Source organism: Tachypleus tridentatus, chromosome 11 (genome assembly GCF_004210375.1).
Source record: "Tachypleus tridentatus isolate NWPU-2018 chromosome 11, ASM421037v1, whole genome shotgun sequence".
Taxonomy (NCBI): domain Eukaryota; kingdom Metazoa; phylum Arthropoda; class Merostomata; order Xiphosura; family Limulidae; genus Tachypleus; species Tachypleus tridentatus.
In genome coordinates, this window is record NC_134835.1 from 45,921,553 (window position 1) to 45,940,394 (window position 18,842).

An 18,842-nucleotide genomic window follows, 5' to 3' on the forward strand; every position below is an offset into this window, starting at 1 on the left:
AGTATATCTTGGTGAAGCACTCGCCTTGCTCCTCTGAGATTGCTTCCATGTTCTTCTTGAATTTGTCAAGATGAACGTCAAGGATATGGACTTTCAGAGACATCCAGCAGCCCATTTTGTCGTAGTTTTTCGCCAGAACCTCAACCAGTTCCACATAATTTTCGGTCTTGATATTGCCCAAGAAGCTCCGAACCATTGCGACAAAGCTGCCCCAAGTTTTTTTCCTTCCTACTGAGCTTGTTGGGAAATTCTGTGCACTCAAGGATCTTCTTTATTTGTGGTCCAACGAAGACGCCAACTTTGACCTTTGCCTCAGACAGCTTAGGGAAGAAGTCTCGAAGGTACCTGAAGGCTGCAGACTCCTTACCAAGAGCTGTGACAAATTGTTTCATAAGACCCAATGTTATGTGCAATGGAGGGAACAACACCTTTTGGCTCACACTTGACATTGTGCGTCCTCACAGAGATCTCTGTCCGTTGTGGCCAGTGCTTCCTATTGTTATGCGCTACGGTGTCCCTGTTGTTCTAAAAGCAAAGATGGCTCCTTGGAGACTCATCAGGAATGCCACCATTTTGAAGTCTCCGATAATCTCCCAGCCATATTCATCATACTTCAATGCTTCTAGTAAGGTCTTGACGCTGTTGTATTCTTCTTTGAGTTGCACCAAATGAGCCAGAGGAAGAGACGGATACTTATTCCCGTAATGGAGCAGCACAGCTTTGAGGCTTCTACAACATTCTAGAAAGTTCAAGAAAATTCTTTATCACCTACTTAGGACTGAATCTATCTGGAATGTCCTGGAAAATAGGTAAATTTGAAAATGTCATTGCCGAGGTCACAAAAGCAATGTCTGAAGAGAAAAATAGGTCTTTTCCATTTACTTTAGGCATAAGCAAGTGGGAAATAACACTTTCTGCCCAGGAACAAAAAAAAAGTAAAACTTTTGTTACATAGTGCAATATGCACGTGAGAAGATGGAAAAGTGAAAGGTGTGTTCTACATATTGCTTCTTCATTTCCAACTGGTTTGATATAATTATAGAGAAGATTATATAAGTTTTGCTTTTTTTGTTAATATATTTTTTAACATTGTCCTCAGTGACTTAGCAGTAAATCTGAAGACTCATAGCGCTAAAAAATCGGTTTGATGCTGACAATAGGCACATCACAGATAGCCAATCGTATAATTGTATGAGATTTTATGAATTTCCACAATAGCTGGTGTTCAAAAAGATTACTAAATTGCAATTGCAAATTTCATCAGTTTTCAGACTTCCTATAAACGAGTTCCCTAAGAGAAATTGTGAAAGCTTGCTTGTATGTGAAGCATCAAAGTCCACAATATTCGACTGCAACAAGAGCATGTTAGAACTTCGATTATTCTTCCGAACGATTATGCCTAGAAAGTTCTTCCTCATCTCAGCTATGCTTCTAACCTATCAAACTGGAAAGTTCCTTACTCGCTTCACGTATATTTCTCACTTATCCATTTGAAAAGTGCCTTACTCGCTTCACGTATATTTCTCACTTATCCATCTGGAAAGTTCCTTACTCGCTTCACGTACATTTCTCACTTATCCATTTGAAAAGTTCCTTACTCGCTTCACGTATATTTTCACTTATCCATTTGAAAGTTCCTTACTCGCTTCACGTATATTTCACTTATCCATCTGAAAGTTCCTTACTGCTTCACGTACATTTCTCACTTATTCATTTGAAAAGTTCCTTACTCGCTTCACGTACATTTCTCACTTATCCATTTGAAAAGTTCCTTACTCGCTTCACGTATATTTCTCACTTATCCATCTGGAAAGTTCCTTACTCGCTTCACGTACATTTCTCACTTATTCATTTGAAAAGTTCCTTACTCGCTTCACGTACATTTCTCACTTATCCATTTGAAAAGTTCCTTACTCGCTTCACGTATATTTCTGACTTATTTAACTGGAAAGTTCCTCTCTCGCTTCACGTATATTTTTGACTTATTTAACTGGAAAGTTCCTCTCTCGCTTCACGTATATTTTTGATTTATTTAACTGGAAAGTTCCTCTCTCGCTTCACGTATATTTTTGACTTATTTAACTGGAAAGTTCCTCTCTTGCTTCACGTATATTTTTGACTTATTTAACTGGAAAGTTCCTCTCTCGCTTCACGTATATTTTTGACTTATTTAACTGGAAAGTTCCTCTCTCGCTTCACGTATATTTTTGGCTTATTTAACTGGAAAGTTCCTCTCTTGCTTCACGTATATTTTTGACTTATTTAATTGGAAAGTTCCTCTCTCGCTTCACGTATATTTTTGGCCTAACACTCTATAACGACCAAATTTTAATCCCTCAAAAAAATTGTTTGCATAAATAATAGTTCTTGACAATTACTGTTTTTAAACCTGTTACACACAGTTTTGTAGCATTGATATGATGACATTTGCAGAATGACGAAGAAATAATTGTACTGTTTCAGAAACAATGGTAAAAAGTGATGTTTCGTTGCCCACATTCTACAAACCACTTAATTACGTTTGTTAATGTAGTCAGTAACCAGATATTATTAGATATTATTTGCCTATGGAAAGTAAAATTCGGTTTTTTTTTAACACTCCTCATACTAAGAGAGAAACTGTACGATTTGAATGTTTTCCAAACTGTAGTAGAAGTTACATGCCTCGGAAGGGTTCTGACCAAAGATAATTCTACTGAACGGACCTAATATGTCCTGGTGTTCTAGGGAAAAAATATTTTTATTTGTATAAATTGTGCAAGCATGGTAATGTTTCATCTAAGATGTATTAAAGTATTAAAAAATGAAATGCTATTTGAAATTGCTTAACAGTAGTATAAGAACTTTCAGAACCTTATGACTACATAGGTTTATGCTAACTTAGTTTTATTAGAATATATTTATTAGAATTATTCCAACAACTTGTTTTAGTTTGGTTTGATTTGAATTTCGCACAAAGTTACTCGAGAGCTATCTGTGCTAGCCATCCCTAATTTAGCACTGTAAGACTAGAGGGAAGGCAGCTAGTCATCACCACCCACCGCCAACTCTTGGGCCACTCTTTTACCAATGAAAAATGGGATTGCCCGTCACATTATAATGCTCCCACAGCTGAAAGGGCGAAGATGTTAGGTGTGACGGGTATTCGAACCCGCGACCCTGGGATTACCAGGCGAGTGCCTTAACCACCTGGCCATACCGGGCCGACGTATTTAGATCTTATTTCGGTCAAGTGTTGAGTAACATTCAAACTTGAAGAGAATTTCCGTTTATGAAATTTTAGTAAAACTAAATAATTATTTACAATTGTATATCAAGGTTGTATATATATAATTTGTTGGCCCGTTATGTAAATACTCTTTAATTATTAAGTTAGAAGTAACTCAATCCTTTACAAACTTCTCAAAATGTTCAATCTGAAGGCCTTCACTTCCTGATGACTACACTTTTATTGAGTGCAGATTTTAATGTAACGAACTCGTGTCATTCTTTTCTCAGCAAAAGTTTCTATCGTGTTTAAATTGTAAATTTGAATAATATCGGAAAAAGTTGCTTTACCGAACTTAAGCATCAAGTTTATATAATATCTGGTAAGTTGAGACACATTTAATAAAATAAACAATGAATCAAAACGTTGTTTTAAGTATTTCTTCCCTCCGAAAACCCTTATATTGAATGTCCTACGATATCAACATAACAAATGAAATACGTACAAATCACTTGAACTAGGAGCCATAAATGGCGTGGAGCATGAATTACAGGCTATTAACTACGTCTTTCAGATAATTTATCTTCAGGAACAAAAGTCGTTTGTAACATACTTATCCTTTCCTTTAATAAGCGATCATGATTGCAAGAATATGAATTATTTTCTTGATTGAATTATACAGAATATAATTACTGATACGACGCTAAGTATCGATCGAATGGAGTGGGCCTGACAAAGAAAGGATGAACACAGAGCCTATATTAAGACTAATCTCTCACATTTAATGCTTTTGATATTTCATACTGTGCCTTGCCGATAAAGTCTAAGATGAAAAGACAATTTTTTCTCAATCAAAACATTTTTCAGTCATCCTAGATTCCGAGTAATAACAGTTGTTATTGTCTTATATCACTAATTGATTATAATTAAACACAAGATTGACGCTTAACCATTTTCTATAGGCTCTGGAGAACAAAAAAAGAGTGCATTAGTTTTTCTATCACCAATACTGTTCGATATACAAAACTAACGCTTTTTTCTTTTTTTTTCGAAATAAAAAACGTCATATTTCCAGAAGAACTTCCACAGTTCGTCGAGAGCATACCAAACGCCACCGTACCAGTAGGACGAGAAGCTGTCCTTGTATGTAGTGTGGAGAATCTGGGAAATTATAAGGTAAATGTATCTAAGCGCCAATATTAGTTGAGTAACCATCGTTTTCGTTCTACATATTTTCCCAATCTGTCTAATTGTGTTAACTTATTTCACAACTCAAGTATAAGTGTAATGTAATTAGATAGTCTTTAATAATCATATTTTCTCTTTCAACCTACCCCCTAGTGGCACAGTGAAAAGTCAACGGATTTCTAAAGCTAGATACCGTGTTTAATACTTGTGGTGGGAACGGCACGAATAACCCATTATGTAACTAAACTCTAAACATTCCGATTTTTATATATGTGTTTGTGATGTGAGGCTATAAACCATTTTTCAAGCACTTTAGATTAACTTAAGGAAGATATTTTGTAATATTTATATGCTCTTACTTCGAAAAACTTCAAAATTATTTATTTTAAAACTTTTACTTCAGTTTATTTTCTAATTGCTCAACAGTATAAGGTTGTCACGATTTAAATTTAAAATAAATATTGAATTGAAACCTGGGTGTACATTCCCTAAGAGCCCCCTAAACTTGTAATAAAACGTTTCTTCCTGAAGGAAGGTAATAGAGAAGCATCTTCATGAAATGCAAAACTACTACTGAATAAAGTAGGGCTTAGAACCTGATTTTAACCAAAAAATCTATGTGTGTGAACCATTCGTGTCTTACACTGCTTAGTGTGATATGCCCGAAATGTTGCCTTGGTATTGTAGCCAATTTGAAGGCACAGCTCCACAAGCAGGATTCGTTAATCCAAGTTTCACGTCGTGTTCTGCCCTATCAACGTAACTTGCATACAAGCACGTGCAACGCCTTTAATGTCAGTTCCAGAAACACGTAAATGCACTCTCTATGAAATCTTATGTATTTACTTTAAACATTTAGCTTATATGTTACATTTGTTTTCTCAATTGATTGTTGCAAATATTTATACTGACTTTCTAACTACACTGTATATGGTTTATTACCTTGAATAATGAGAAGCCCTTGTATTTGCAGCCATCTTTATATAGTATAACAACAAGGTGCTAAGGAACTAAATCATTTTTGACCAATGAATATGATGTCTGTTAATATATAACCATCTCTGGCTGATACGTGTTAGGTGGCATGGATTAAGTTGGACACTCAGACCTTATTGACAATCGACACAAAGGTCATCATCAGGGATAGTCGGATTAGATCCACTAACAATTTCCGCCAGTGGTATCTACACATCCGAAACGTCCAAGAAGATGACCGAGGGTACTACATGTGTCAGATCAACACAGAGCCCATGATAAGTGTTAGAGGATTCCTCGATGTTCTACGTAAGTATTATTTCTCAGTCTTAGATTTGACTGTGTCACGATCTTTCCTCGCATGCTGTGTAAACAATAACAAAATCTAAGGTGCGTCAACGTGTTTTGAGTGTTCAATTTAATGTTTAGGGTGTAAGTGCTTTCATTTCTCTATTTGTTTATATATAGTAGATATGTTACTGAGTTAATACATTTTCTGTAAAACAAGTTGTGCGCCTTGTTTATCTTTGTGTCACTGTTTGTTTCCCTCTAATAAGATGTTAGATTATAATTACAACAGATCAGATTGTTGGAAAATAAGATTTTAAATAATAGGGAAAACCCGCTATAATGTTAAACTAACTGAATCTGTTAAATGGCTATAAAAAACAAGACTGTTTGTTTGGAAATAAGCAGTTGTTTATAAATCTGATGTTGTTGTTCTGAATAAAGCACAAAGCTACACAATGGGTTATCTGTCTTCTGCTTACCACGGGTATCGAAACGCGGTTTGTAACGTTGTAAGTCCGCAGACATACATCTGTGCCACTAGGAAGGTATAAATTTGATTAAAAACTATTTAACTAAGAAATTTCCTCCCCTTCCAGTGACAATCTTGGGAGCTTACACGCGAAAATTGGGTTTCGATATACGTGTGTTAGACGCACAGATAGCTCATTGCGTAGCTTTCAACTTGACAACAAGAAACAGAGAATAATAATTTACTTAAAAGATAGTAACAAAGTTTTCGAGCTAAGGACATCCAGAAGAAAATTAGGGTTTTATGAATATACACATTAAAGTATATTTTTGCTCTAATGAACTATAAAAATTGAAAACTTTATTACGTATATATGCTATTCAAACGTAACTACAGAATTTCTCATTTGTCGTGGTAATGCTTTTCGTTACTTTTCCCCATAGTAATGAAAATTAATATACTGTCTTCATTAAAGCAATTTCCCAAGAGTGTTATATGAAACTTTGGTTTTTTCTAAATACCATATTAAACGTGAAAATTTTAAGATCACGTATTTCTTTGAATCACTCTGGAAATGAGAACTTTGCATAACAATGAGCCACAATAACTTCATTCGTCAGTGTAACTTTAATCTGGAAAATTTATGTTGAGAAGTTTTAGGCTAATCGTTAGCGTTTTCATATAAAGCTTTATAATACTTTGTGTTTCTGTGTTGGGATGAAATATCTTCCCTCTTTATACGCGATTTCAAGTCCAGTGCTTAAAGTATGTGTTTATTTGTTTGTTTGTTTCTTCAATTTCGCGCAAAGCTACTCAAGAGCTGTCTGCACTAGCCGTCCCTAATTTTGCAGCTAGTCATCACCATCCACCACCAACTCTTGGGCTACTCTTTTACCAACGAATAGTGGGACTGACCGTCACATTATAACGCACTCACGGCTGAAAGAGCGAACATATTTAGTGCGACCGGGATTCGAACCCGCGAAAGTATATGTCATAAGCTCTCTTTTTTTTTTTTTACCGAAAGCTAATGTAAATGATGGTATAAAATTCACCGAAGCATTTTTGGTATGATTAGAAACAAATGATGAGTATACAATAAATTAACACATACTTTGATTTAGAGCATCGAGGTTCAGCATGGCCAGGTGGGTTAAGGCGTTCGACTCGTAATCTGAGGGTCGCGGGTTCGAATCCCCGTCACACCAAACATGCTCGCCCTTTCTGCTGTGGGAGCGTTATAATATCAGTCACATTATTCATTGGTAAAAAAGTAGTCCAAGAGTTGGCGGTGGGTGGTGATGACTAGCTACCTTCCCTCTAATCTTACACTGCTAAATTAGGGACGGCTAGCACAGATAACCCTCGAGTAGCTTTGCATGAAATTACAAACAAAACAAAAAATTAGAGCATCGAACTTAAAGCAACAGCTAACAATTCTGCAAAAACTTCTACACCCAATTTTGAATATTTTTGACTGGTTTCGGCTGGTTTCTAATAATGGTAACTATATGTGCACAGTTCAGTTTCAGTCATTAATGAAATAGTGTATAAGCGCATTCCAAGTGTCATCACTTTGTTTTTCGCTAAGACAGCGGTAAGTCTTCGGACTTACAGCGCTAAAATAACAGGTTCGATTCCCGTCGGTGGACACAGCAGATATCCCAATGTGGTTTTGCTGTAAGAAAAACACACACATAGTTATCAATCTAATTAAATTAATAACGATCACTGTGTTTAGCACAGAGTTTACTCACTAATAAAGATATTTATCTCCGCATGTTTATACAGCTTGATAACAGTTGATGTAACAATTAGTTTATTTTTTTTTCTCTAAACAGTTTAAGGTGTCTCTTAGCTGTCTCATAACTTGGAAAATTAACATACAGGTAAAAGAGTTTCTTTTTAAATGTTCACGGCTTTTATCGACACATTGCGAAGTTACCTTAGGTCTTTTTTCAAGACTTGTGTTTTCAACATGCCGTGTAATCATGCCATGTTTTGTAATATAATCTTTTTCTGTTAAAGTTTATGATTTTGCTTTTAGTGCCACCGACAATCCAAGACAATGGCACAAGTTCCGATGTGATACTAAACGAAAGATCTGAAGTAAGTCTTCACTGCACGGCTACTGGTTATCCTAAACCTAAAATATTCTGGCGCCGAGAAGACGGAAAAGATATTAATCTTGGATCGTTTGGAGCACAATCATATTCAGGTAAAAAACAAACCAAAACGATAGGTAATAATGGTGAATGTTGTAGAAAATGATGAAGAAATTGGAGAGGCTTACTGATTTACAGTGTATTCAGGACCAAATAATTCAAATCAACAAATGATGGGAGCTTAACATGTAACTATAAATTATATAGTCACACACTCACATAGTTATTTGATTTTGAGCTTTGAAAGTGTGTAACACAAATTACGTGGGATGAGATTTGTTAAATAATGAGTTAAGTAGAACGAAGTGGGACTCTTTTTTTTTTATCGGTAGAATTTTGTAAGGTAAAATTTGACATATTTTTGAATGACCTTAAATTTATTACTTTTTTTCTGTTAAGAAAATCGGGAGGCTAAAAATATGGTTGATTGTTGAATGTGTCAGTTAGTGCTCTTGTTCTACCATTGACCGAGTGCTGAATATATAAAACACGTTCGTTAATTTTTTTATATCGTTGAACATTATATCAGAAATCATAAAGTGATCATCAGCTCAGCCCAATTAATATCTCTATCAGGACAGTGAGAAATATGCAAGGTAACTGTAACTGACATTTAATAAGACAATAAGTCAAGAGACCGTGTCATGAAATAGCAGCATATACATAAGCATATTTGTTTTTGAATATGTTACAACATGTTGAAAACTGTTTTTATGTTATAAGATATTAAAATAATGCTATGAAAGTGGATGTAAAATGTACAGAGTTTCGACTTCGAACAAATGACGTTTAAAATAAATAATTTATTTGCCTACATATTGGTAATATTTTTATAGCTGTCATGTTTCCATTGAAATCAACAATAATGGCAATAACAAAAGTTGTACCGCAACCATAATGTTAATAATACATAGTTATATCATGGTGTATTTAACGTAAAATGAACCAATGTTAATAATACATAGTTATATCATGGTGTATTTAACGTAAAATGAACTATAATGTTAAAAATGATAACATATATCAAAGGTTTTACCTACAGGTGAAATATTTTATTCCTTTTCAACTATATATATTATTTTTCCATAGCCCTTTCCGTCCCTCTCTCCCATTCTGTTTCTTTGCGTTTACCTTCAAACAAACAAACCATGGTTCTTTTGTTTTTTTTATGATGATCCAGTAGTTTAATTATAGCCTTAATAGAGAACTTCTAAAGTATTAAGAATATTTCGCTTCTTTTTGTTATAACACATCTGACATCACTAATAATCCAAACGTCATTCATGAATAAACATCCTCAACTTCTTAACAAATTGTTCAAAACTTACACTCTTTATGAACAAAAGTATTCTTTCATATGGGATACCTTATTTGTGGTCTGTTCTACGTATAGAAGGTAGTATCAGCCTTTGTTACAACATGACTCAGAAAATTTCTGAGAGTTAATTTCTCTATCTTTTCTTTCAGAGACATCAGTTTCTCATTCAGAGGCACTAGTTTTTTAAGTCTCTGCAGTTTTATCAATTATTTGTTCAAAAATTTCCATAATCCTGCCAAGGAAAAAGTTGTTTTTTATATTTATATTGTGAATTGAAAATACTGTTATTTCATCTTAATCATAAGTTTTGTACAAGTTATTTTACGTTTATTTCTAACTCTACTAAGTGTTATTTTAATTCTGCAGCGGCTAAGGTCAAGGGGAACTTTCTGAACCTGACTCATTTAACGAGAACTCACATGGGAGCCTACTTGTGCATTGCGTCCAATGGAATTCCTCCGTCAGTAAGCAAGCGTATTATGTTGGAGATTAACTGTGAGTGTACTTAGGAGATATATTAAATGATTAAGATGTTAGTGTAGTTTTAATGAATGTGAGAAGAACTATTTGAAAGGTTTTTAAAATGTCATATGTTTAACTTTATCATTACTTAGTAAAACGGGTGAAGTAATTTATTGTTTCATTTATATATTTATTTATGTTATCTCTGTTTTCACTTAAACTATGAATCATTTTCAGACAGTTATGAAGTAGCTCTAAAGCCACGAAACCGGTTTTGTCTTACTCGTTTATTTGTGATGTATAAAACTGTATACATTATATAATATATTACAGGAATTCGTGTAAATATATAAAAATTAGGCTTTAACAGATAGTCATACCAAAACAAATAAATTTAATAAATTATAATATTGAGCAAAATATATTGTCACAACACAGCTATCTACAGCATACACCTCTGTACAAACATCCATTTTTCCAGTAATATGGTTCTATTCAATATTCCTATGATTAACTAGTTGTGTTCTTCTAGTGCCTCAAACGTTTTTGTTATTATTTCTCGCTACAGACTGGATTCTTGTTATCAGATGATAAATATTTGTTCAAAAACGTTTTCCTTCTGGCACTCATCAATAAAATAATTTTGGTTATATCAATAAGGTTTGCAATCCCATATTTTTTACCTCAACGTCTTTAAATGTCCTTGGTATTACCACAGTTCCCACGGCATCAAACTAAAAAGGAAAATCAAAAACATTCTGCAATCATTTAATCCATAAGTCAGTCTGAAAATAATCGTCAAACTGAACAAAGGAATACACTTTTTTTTCAATTAAAGACAAAATACCTCATTCAGAAACATCGCTGGCATAATACAAATATTCACGTCCTTGCTGCAGACAAGTCTATAATGGGTTAATGACTTGAATCTTAGCTACTAGAGTCAAGAAACATGCGCATAACAACCCCTTCAGTAACTCTAGAATTTACAACCGCCTAAGCAACGACAGTAATGAAAACCGAACAGTGAACACTTCATAATAGTAGGCTCAGTAAAAGACGAATGGGCGATAAAAAAGGAAGCACTCTTAATTTATAACCTACAACCTAAACTGAACAATCACCGGACTACGTCAGTGCATCTTAAACTATGATCATGGCCAACTCATTGTGCCTGAGGTGGGCAAAAAAAGGAACCTTCATCCAACAAACGAGATTCAATAACTTTGAAGGAAGAAAATAAGAATAAAGAAACACATGAAAGACTTTGTGTTTTATTTTGTATGGAACAGCGTTCCAAAAATACAAGTAAATATAATTAGTTTGTGTTATATACATCTAGAACAAGTTAACTTTTAAAATGAAGCATTTGTGACCATTTTGAATTTGTACCACAAACCACCAACAAGATTTACTTCAAACGTTAACCATCTCACTACAAAAAATGCAATAAGTTATAATTTTGAATAGAATATAATTTCACAACACAGCTATCTACAAAATGCAACTTTGCAGTGCCATCACATTTTCCAGTAATATGGCTCTATTCAATATATTTCCCTGGCTAATCAAACTGTTCTTCCAAGCAGCACGTGAAAACAACAAACATTCCTTTACACTTAATGCTTCAAACGTTGCCTTTCGTTACACACTAGATTCTTGGTTGTTTTTATATATTCGCTATTAGATGATTTTATTTGGTCATGCGGAACCCACAGCACGGATAGAATTAATGTTGTTATTATGACTGAGTGGTCACGATATAACTGTGAAGTATTTTAGAGTGTATTTGTTCTAGCTGTTTGTTTTTACTGTAAAATTTATAGATAACGTTAAAACGTGTGGAATTTGGACTATCGTTCATGCAATATTGACAATTTATCATAACCGTTTTAAGTACGGTTGAGCACGTGTTTTGAAAAGTTCGTTGGCATTATTTATGCTAAATAGAGATGTGTTCGTCTACAAAGAAAGTGGTCAAATATAAATGGAAAATAATTTAAAAATCACACTAAATACGTTTCATATTTATTGGAAATGTACGTTCAAAAAGAGAAATAATTATGTATTTATTTCCTTAATGTCTAAGTAAAATGCCAATTGATATATTTATTTTGTATTTTATATAGAATTCGAAGTATTTCAAGCTTTAAATCATTTGAGAACATTGTTATTAATGTGTATCTAAATGTACATTGACATTTTCTTTATTATAGTTCCTCCTCAGATCCGAGTACCCAATCAAGTTATTGGAGCCATTCCAGGAACTGAAGTAACACTAGAATGTAAAGTTCAGGCTTGGCCGCGTCCTCTGACCTCTTGGGTGAGAAACGAAGACAAACTTCTCCTAGCTAACACAAAATATCAACTGACCGAAGAATTATACGGTTATTATAACCTTAACATGAAGCTAAAAATAAGTCATCTTCAGAAAGAAGACTTCAATTCGTATAAATGTGGAGCCAAAAATTCGTTTGGAGAAAAGGAAGGGTTCATTCGGCTTCACGGTGAGTTTATATTGTTTTCAATTTATCTGAATTTAGTTTTAAGTTCCTTTCGTGTTAAAATACTCCCCCCAAAAAAAAAATCCAAATTTTCTCTTTAGTATTGGTATTGTTACTTTTTCCAATTTTTTTTTTACATTAAGATTGTTTGTTTGTTTTTTAATATTCGCGCAAAGCTATCTGTTCTAGCTGTCCATAATTTAGCAGTATAAGACTAAAGGGAAGGCAGCTAGTCATCACCCCCCACCGTCAACGAACAATGAGATTGACCGTCACATTATAAAGTCCCCACAGCTAGAAAGGGCGAGCATGTTTGGTGCGATGGGGATTCGAAACCGCGACTCTCAGATTACGAGTGAAACGCCTTAACCCATCTGGCCATGCCGGCCCTTACAATAAGAATATAATTTTTTGCATTAAGGTAAAGTTAAATCGTTTGTTTGTTTGTTTGTTTTGAATTTCCGCACAAAGCTACTCGAGGGCTGTCTCTGCTAGCCCTCCCTAATTTAGCAGTGTAAGACTAGAGGGATGGCAGCTACTCATCACCACCCACCGCCAAATCTTGGGCTACTCTTTTACCAACGAATAGTGGGATTGACTGTTACATTATAACGTTCTTACGGCTGAAAGAGCGAGCATGTTTGGCGCGACGGGGTTGCGAAGCCGCGACCCTCGGATTACGAGTTGCACGCCTTAACACGCTTGGCCATGCCGGGCCGAAAGTGAAATCGTCATATTCTTTATTTGTCGTTACACTTGGAACAAAATGTCTTCCTAGCTTCAAAATGGTTTATTGTTTTTGACTAACCAATTGTTTTACTGTTTATTGGTGTATTAGGGATATTCTGTATACATATTTGTTATTTTCATCTTGTTTTGCAATGCAAAAATAGTTTTTAACGTGAGCGTGACATCCATAACATTTCGTGCATTTAGTAGAAACAAAAATAAATGTTTTTCAACCATTTCTAATTATTTTCTTTATTTAATACTTATCAATTTGTATCTAATTCTGTCAATCACTGAACGATCTATGACAACTAAAGTGGTTGTAATGAGAAAAACAAACTATATGTTATTCTTGCTTCTTCCTTTTGCTTTGCAGTTTTTGTCGTCATTTAATTGGTTTTTAACATTTCTTGATGAACGTATCCTTCTGGTTGCTGTAACATCAACAGGAATGTCTCTATATCTGTAAAAATAACGTTTGAATTTTGTTTGTTGGATTTCGAATAAAAGTACACGAGGGTTATCTGCGCTAGCCACTCTTAATTTTGAAAAGATAAACTAGCGGGAAGGAAACTAATCAACGTTATCCATCGCAAATTGCCTGGCTACATTTGTTAGACCCACTAAGAAGATTTGAACGCCACACTTATAACACATCCACATCATTTCTTCTAATCTTGCGCTTGAAACTAGGGTAGAAATTACTTTTGTACATGATAACATTGTATCATTAACCACGATAGTGATTCATAATAAGGATCGCGCAGAAGGTTGGTCCAAACTCTAATAAAACTTTCGAGCAAAAGCGACCTCTAATAGCAAATATATTTTTGAAACACCACTCAACTTTCCCTTTCAGCCGTGGGAGCTTTATAATGTGACAGTCAATCCCATTATTCCTTGGTAAAAGAGTAGCCCAAGAGTTGGCGGTGGGTGGTGATGACCAGCTGCCTTCCCTCTAGTCTTACACTGCTAAATTAATAATAGGGACGGCTAGCACAGATAGCCCTCGAGTAACTTTGTGCGAAATTCAAAAACAAACAAACAGTTTTCAGTAGTTGGGACCACTCAAACATCGATAAATTATAAAATATAATATGCAAAATAAGTGATTTCACGATTGTAGTCAAAAATCAACATTTACCCATTTGTCGATGTTATTATTAATGCCATTTCAGTCGTGGAGGCATTATAATGTGACGGTCAATCCCACTATTTGGTGGTAAAAGAGTAGTTCAAGAGTTGGCGGTGAGTGGTGATGACTAGCTGCCTTTTCTCTAGCCTTACATTGCTAAATTGGGGACGGCTAGCGCAGATAGCTATCGTGTAGCTTTGGGCGAAATTCAAAAAAATTATTATTAATATTATTGCTTCACAAGCGTACAACAAAATCATCTGGATAATTTGCACCTAGATAGGTATACTATATGAAGCGCTATTAATGTCTATGACCAAGTTAAAAGTTGATTTTACATTGAAAATTGATTTACATGGTTATAAATACATAATAGCTGCAATGTTTCTCTGAACCGCTAATTTTGTACTCGACGCGTACTTAAACGAAACCTCGGGCACAAAACTACCTGATTCAGTAAATAATCACTTTAAAAGAACAAATATTTATTTAAAGAGATGTTTTAGACGTATTTATTTTACTTAAAGTCTGCTTTTTTGCTAGTAACATTTTATGCACACTTAGTGGGGTTTGTGTCATACTCTAGGAATATATCTGCCCATTGTTGCGCATTAAAAGATTCCAACGTTCAGGTTAATTTAAAACCTACAGATAGGAATCGTAGAAAAGTAAGTAAGCGATGCTTAATATTTACTGTAAATTTACTCAAGCTACAAATCCATATTATGAGACCACTGTAAAATAAGTTATATCTACTGTAACACGGAACTACATAGGAATTTTGCAGAAAACTGAAAGAGTACTTTTAAACTAACTCAGACTCCTTAATGTTTTTTCGTGCTGCAAAATTTTCTAAGTTTTTCACTTTCTGTAATCAAAAATCCAGTGTTTTCCAAGCGTGCGTATTAGTTGGAACTAATCTAGCGCATTAATTGAAATTTGCCACGTCAAATGTTCCAAATTTTAATGTTGTTTATCTTTAGTCGAGTCTTTATTGTTCATCGTTACTTAAGCTTGCTCTCTCTACGTGAATCTCGGCGACACTAGCTCAGCAAGTTTTTAGCAGTGGGCAATTACCATAGTGGATTTCCCTACGCAGACGATGGTGGTTATTCTTTTTACTGTTTCTTATACCTAGCCGAAATAGTGAGTGTGTATTCAGTATTTGTTGTCACTTCATATAACAGTATTTCATATAACTATTGCTGTTTTTAATAGCTGGTGTTAAAAACTATTTGTAAATGTTGTGGATAATTGGCAAGATTATGCTAAAAGTGTCGCTATATTCCAGCAAACATTTGTGTAGAGCAGGCTGTTGAAAAATATGTATATATGTGATGTAGACTTACTGATGCAAATTACTGCTTCTGTTTATATTGTATTAATCTGTGTTGTATTATCTCAGAAAAAACAATATCCCCTTCTAATTAGATTGATTTGTTGCTGCTCATTTTTTGTTACATTACATTGACATTGATGGTAGTCGTTAGTTAAATCTGTGATGATACAATCTTTGCCTTCTACACGGTCCATTGAGAGCAACTTTACATTTTGTTTAATACAAGCTAGTACATGTGTTTTATTCTTTGCTGTGCATTTGTTATTTGCTGTGAATAAGTTCAGATTGGTGGTTGGGTGAAGAAAAAAAGCCAATGCAGAACCAAACTGTTAGACATTCAACTGAAGGTATAAGCATGTATGTAGCTTACAATTTACTCTCCATAAATGCACATAAAAAAAACTTAAGAGACAAGATTGGTAAAATATGTTTCCTTAAAAGTGGGATTGTTACAACAGTATAGAAACAAGTGTCTGTGATTTTAGTTTCCATATTTACAAGAAAAGTCACGTATTTTGGCTTCATTTTCAAAACGTTTGTTACGCTAGTGTTATCGCTTTATCTGTCCTGTATAAAGTACATGGGTTAGTTAACATATTCATTATTTACATAAACATGAAGATTGTTTGTTTTTTGGAATTTCGCACAAAACTACTCGAGGGCTATCTGTGCTAGCCGTCCCTAATTTAGCAGTGTAAGACTAGAGGGAAGGCAGCTAGTCATCACCACTCACCGCCAACTCTTGGGCTACTCTTTTACCAACGAATAGTGGGATTGACCGTAACATTATACGCCTCCACGGCTGGGAGGGCGAGCATGTTTAGCGCGACGCGGGCGCGAACCCGCGACCCTCGGATGACGAGTCGCACGCCTTACGCGCTTGGCCATGCCAGGCTAAACATGAAGAACCCGTCTAGTGTAATAACTATAAAAAAACTTTGTTTATATTTATTATAAATAACTATGTAATACGTGAACAAAACAATGTGCTGCACTCATACTTCTGGAGGAGTATGATACTTGTGTGATACTTATCTACTTAAACGTTATAAGTGCACAAAATAGTGAAGTAAGAAACAAATGTCGACTATATGAAATAAAATAACCAAGTCGTATATTGCATGTATTGTCGTTATTAGAAAACAAACTTTTAAAAGAAAAGTACTTACAATTCTTAATTAACTCAAAATAATAACAATAGGCTTTGTGGAGCATATCTAATGAATTATGAAAACTTACACACGATACCTATAAAGCCACCTACCTTGTTATAGTGTTTGGTGTTTTTCTGGTATAAAAACAATGATATAAAGTTATTTGGTTTGTTTTCTTGGTATAAGAAGATTAAAAAGAAATTGGAATTTATGATATTTATGATATTTCTTTCAGTTTCCATTTTAAAACTTTTTACAACCTTCTCAAGCAACAAGTAAATTATTCTTCATTTTATAAACACTGGTTTTTTTAACGAAGTGAAAGACAACCTAAATATTTTTGTCCCTTTCTGAAATCTTGTTTTTCTTTTATTTAGTTTCGTTATTATATTTTTCATATTTCATGAAAATGTACAAATGCATACATTTTCAGAAATGATAAAATATCTATGCCAATGCCCTTTGCTTGATCAGAAGGTTGCTTTTGTATGTATGTATATATATATATATATATATTCATATTAGTTTTTTCATTATAAGTACCTTGAGTGTGTGTTTAAAAAACACGTATTTGCAATCATCTTGGGCAAAAATCTGATTGACTGTTCTTCAGCCTTAACATCTCAGGAATTAGACGTAACGTACTAGTAAAATACAACCAGTAAGATATTAATGAGTTCGAATATTCAGCAATATGACTAAAGCCCTCTACTCCTTCTATAGGTGGCGATGTGAGCAACAGTTCTAATTTATCGCCAAACCATATTATATTGCTTTTATCTCAAAGTTGGTCCCTCGCTAGTACAGCGGTATGTTTACAGATTTACATTGCTAAAATCAGGGGTTCGATTCCCCTCGGTGGGCTCAGCAGAGAGCCCGATGTGGCTTTGCTCTTAGAAAACACACACACTAAATTTTAAACGGCCCGGCATAGCCAAGCGTGTTTAGGCGTTCGAGTCGTTATCCGACGGTCGCGGGTTCAAATCCCGACCGCACCAAAACATTCTTGACCTTTCAGCCGTGGGGGCGCTATAATATGACGGTTAATCCCGTTAAAGAGTGGCCCAAGAGTTGGCGGTGGGTGGTGATGACTAACTGCCTTCCCTCTCGTCTTACACTGCTAAATTAGGGACGGCTAGCACAGATAGCCCTCGAGTAGTTTTGTGAGAAATTCAAAACAATCTCAAAGTTGAGTAACGATTTTTTAGTTAAATATTAATTTATTCAATAATCAAAGTTATTATTAAATAGTTATTACTCATTTTGTAGGTTAACTACTAAAGTAATTGGTAAACTTGAAATTAACAAAATAAAAACAAAAAATCCAAATTAAGCTGACAGCAAATGTCGCCAGATAAGATACTTTAAGAAGCTTGCTCTGACAGTGAACGACAACTTCTTATTTGTACATGACACTTTTGGTAACATGGTTGATTTCGACGTTGACATTCATGGAAAATATCTTGCTTTTGAGGACAACTATCTAGCAGTTCTTGGCTTACCAGAGTTTATATACAAAATTCGTCAACATTAAACACTTAAGTTTTTATCTTTGCAGTTGACGATTTTGTATGTAAACTTCGTAAGCTTAGCTGTAGACCATACCAGAATAAGACAAACCAGTGTTTTATTAAAACATATAGTATATTCCTCCAAATTAAAAACACATAACTGTGTTTATGAACCATTGTTTGTCAATTGGATATTAAAGTGCTAAACTGTTTAGATAAAACTGTGCATTTATTCAGTAGTATAGGCCCTAGAAAATGAGAACAAATGTATTGGGATACATACAATTATAAAATATCTATGTGGTTTCTTTTACTCACAACAGTGAACCTACCAAGTATAATGCTATTAATTTATCTTTGTGAATCATTCGAGTGAGAAACCGTGTAGAAAATA

General features: G+C 34.5%; 1 protein-coding gene across 3 annotated transcripts in view; it reads left to right on the forward strand.

The window, feature by feature from the left end:
• LOC143232083 (lachesin-like) overlaps positions 1-18,842 on the forward strand; it is a 146,041-nt gene that overhangs the window by 99,726 nt on the left and 27,473 nt on the right. For all 3 annotated transcript variants that reach the window (XM_076467151.1, XM_076467150.1, XM_076467153.1), the window contains exons 2-6: positions 4,284-4,384; positions 5,476-5,680; positions 8,179-8,349; positions 9,981-10,109; positions 12,293-12,583. In XM_076467151.1, coding sequence (XP_076323266.1) covers positions 4,284-4,384; positions 5,476-5,680; positions 8,179-8,349; positions 9,981-10,109; positions 12,293-12,583 — 897 coding nt within the window. The remainder of the gene's footprint in view (positions 1-4,283; positions 4,385-5,475; positions 5,681-8,178; positions 8,350-9,980; positions 10,110-12,292; positions 12,584-18,842) is intronic.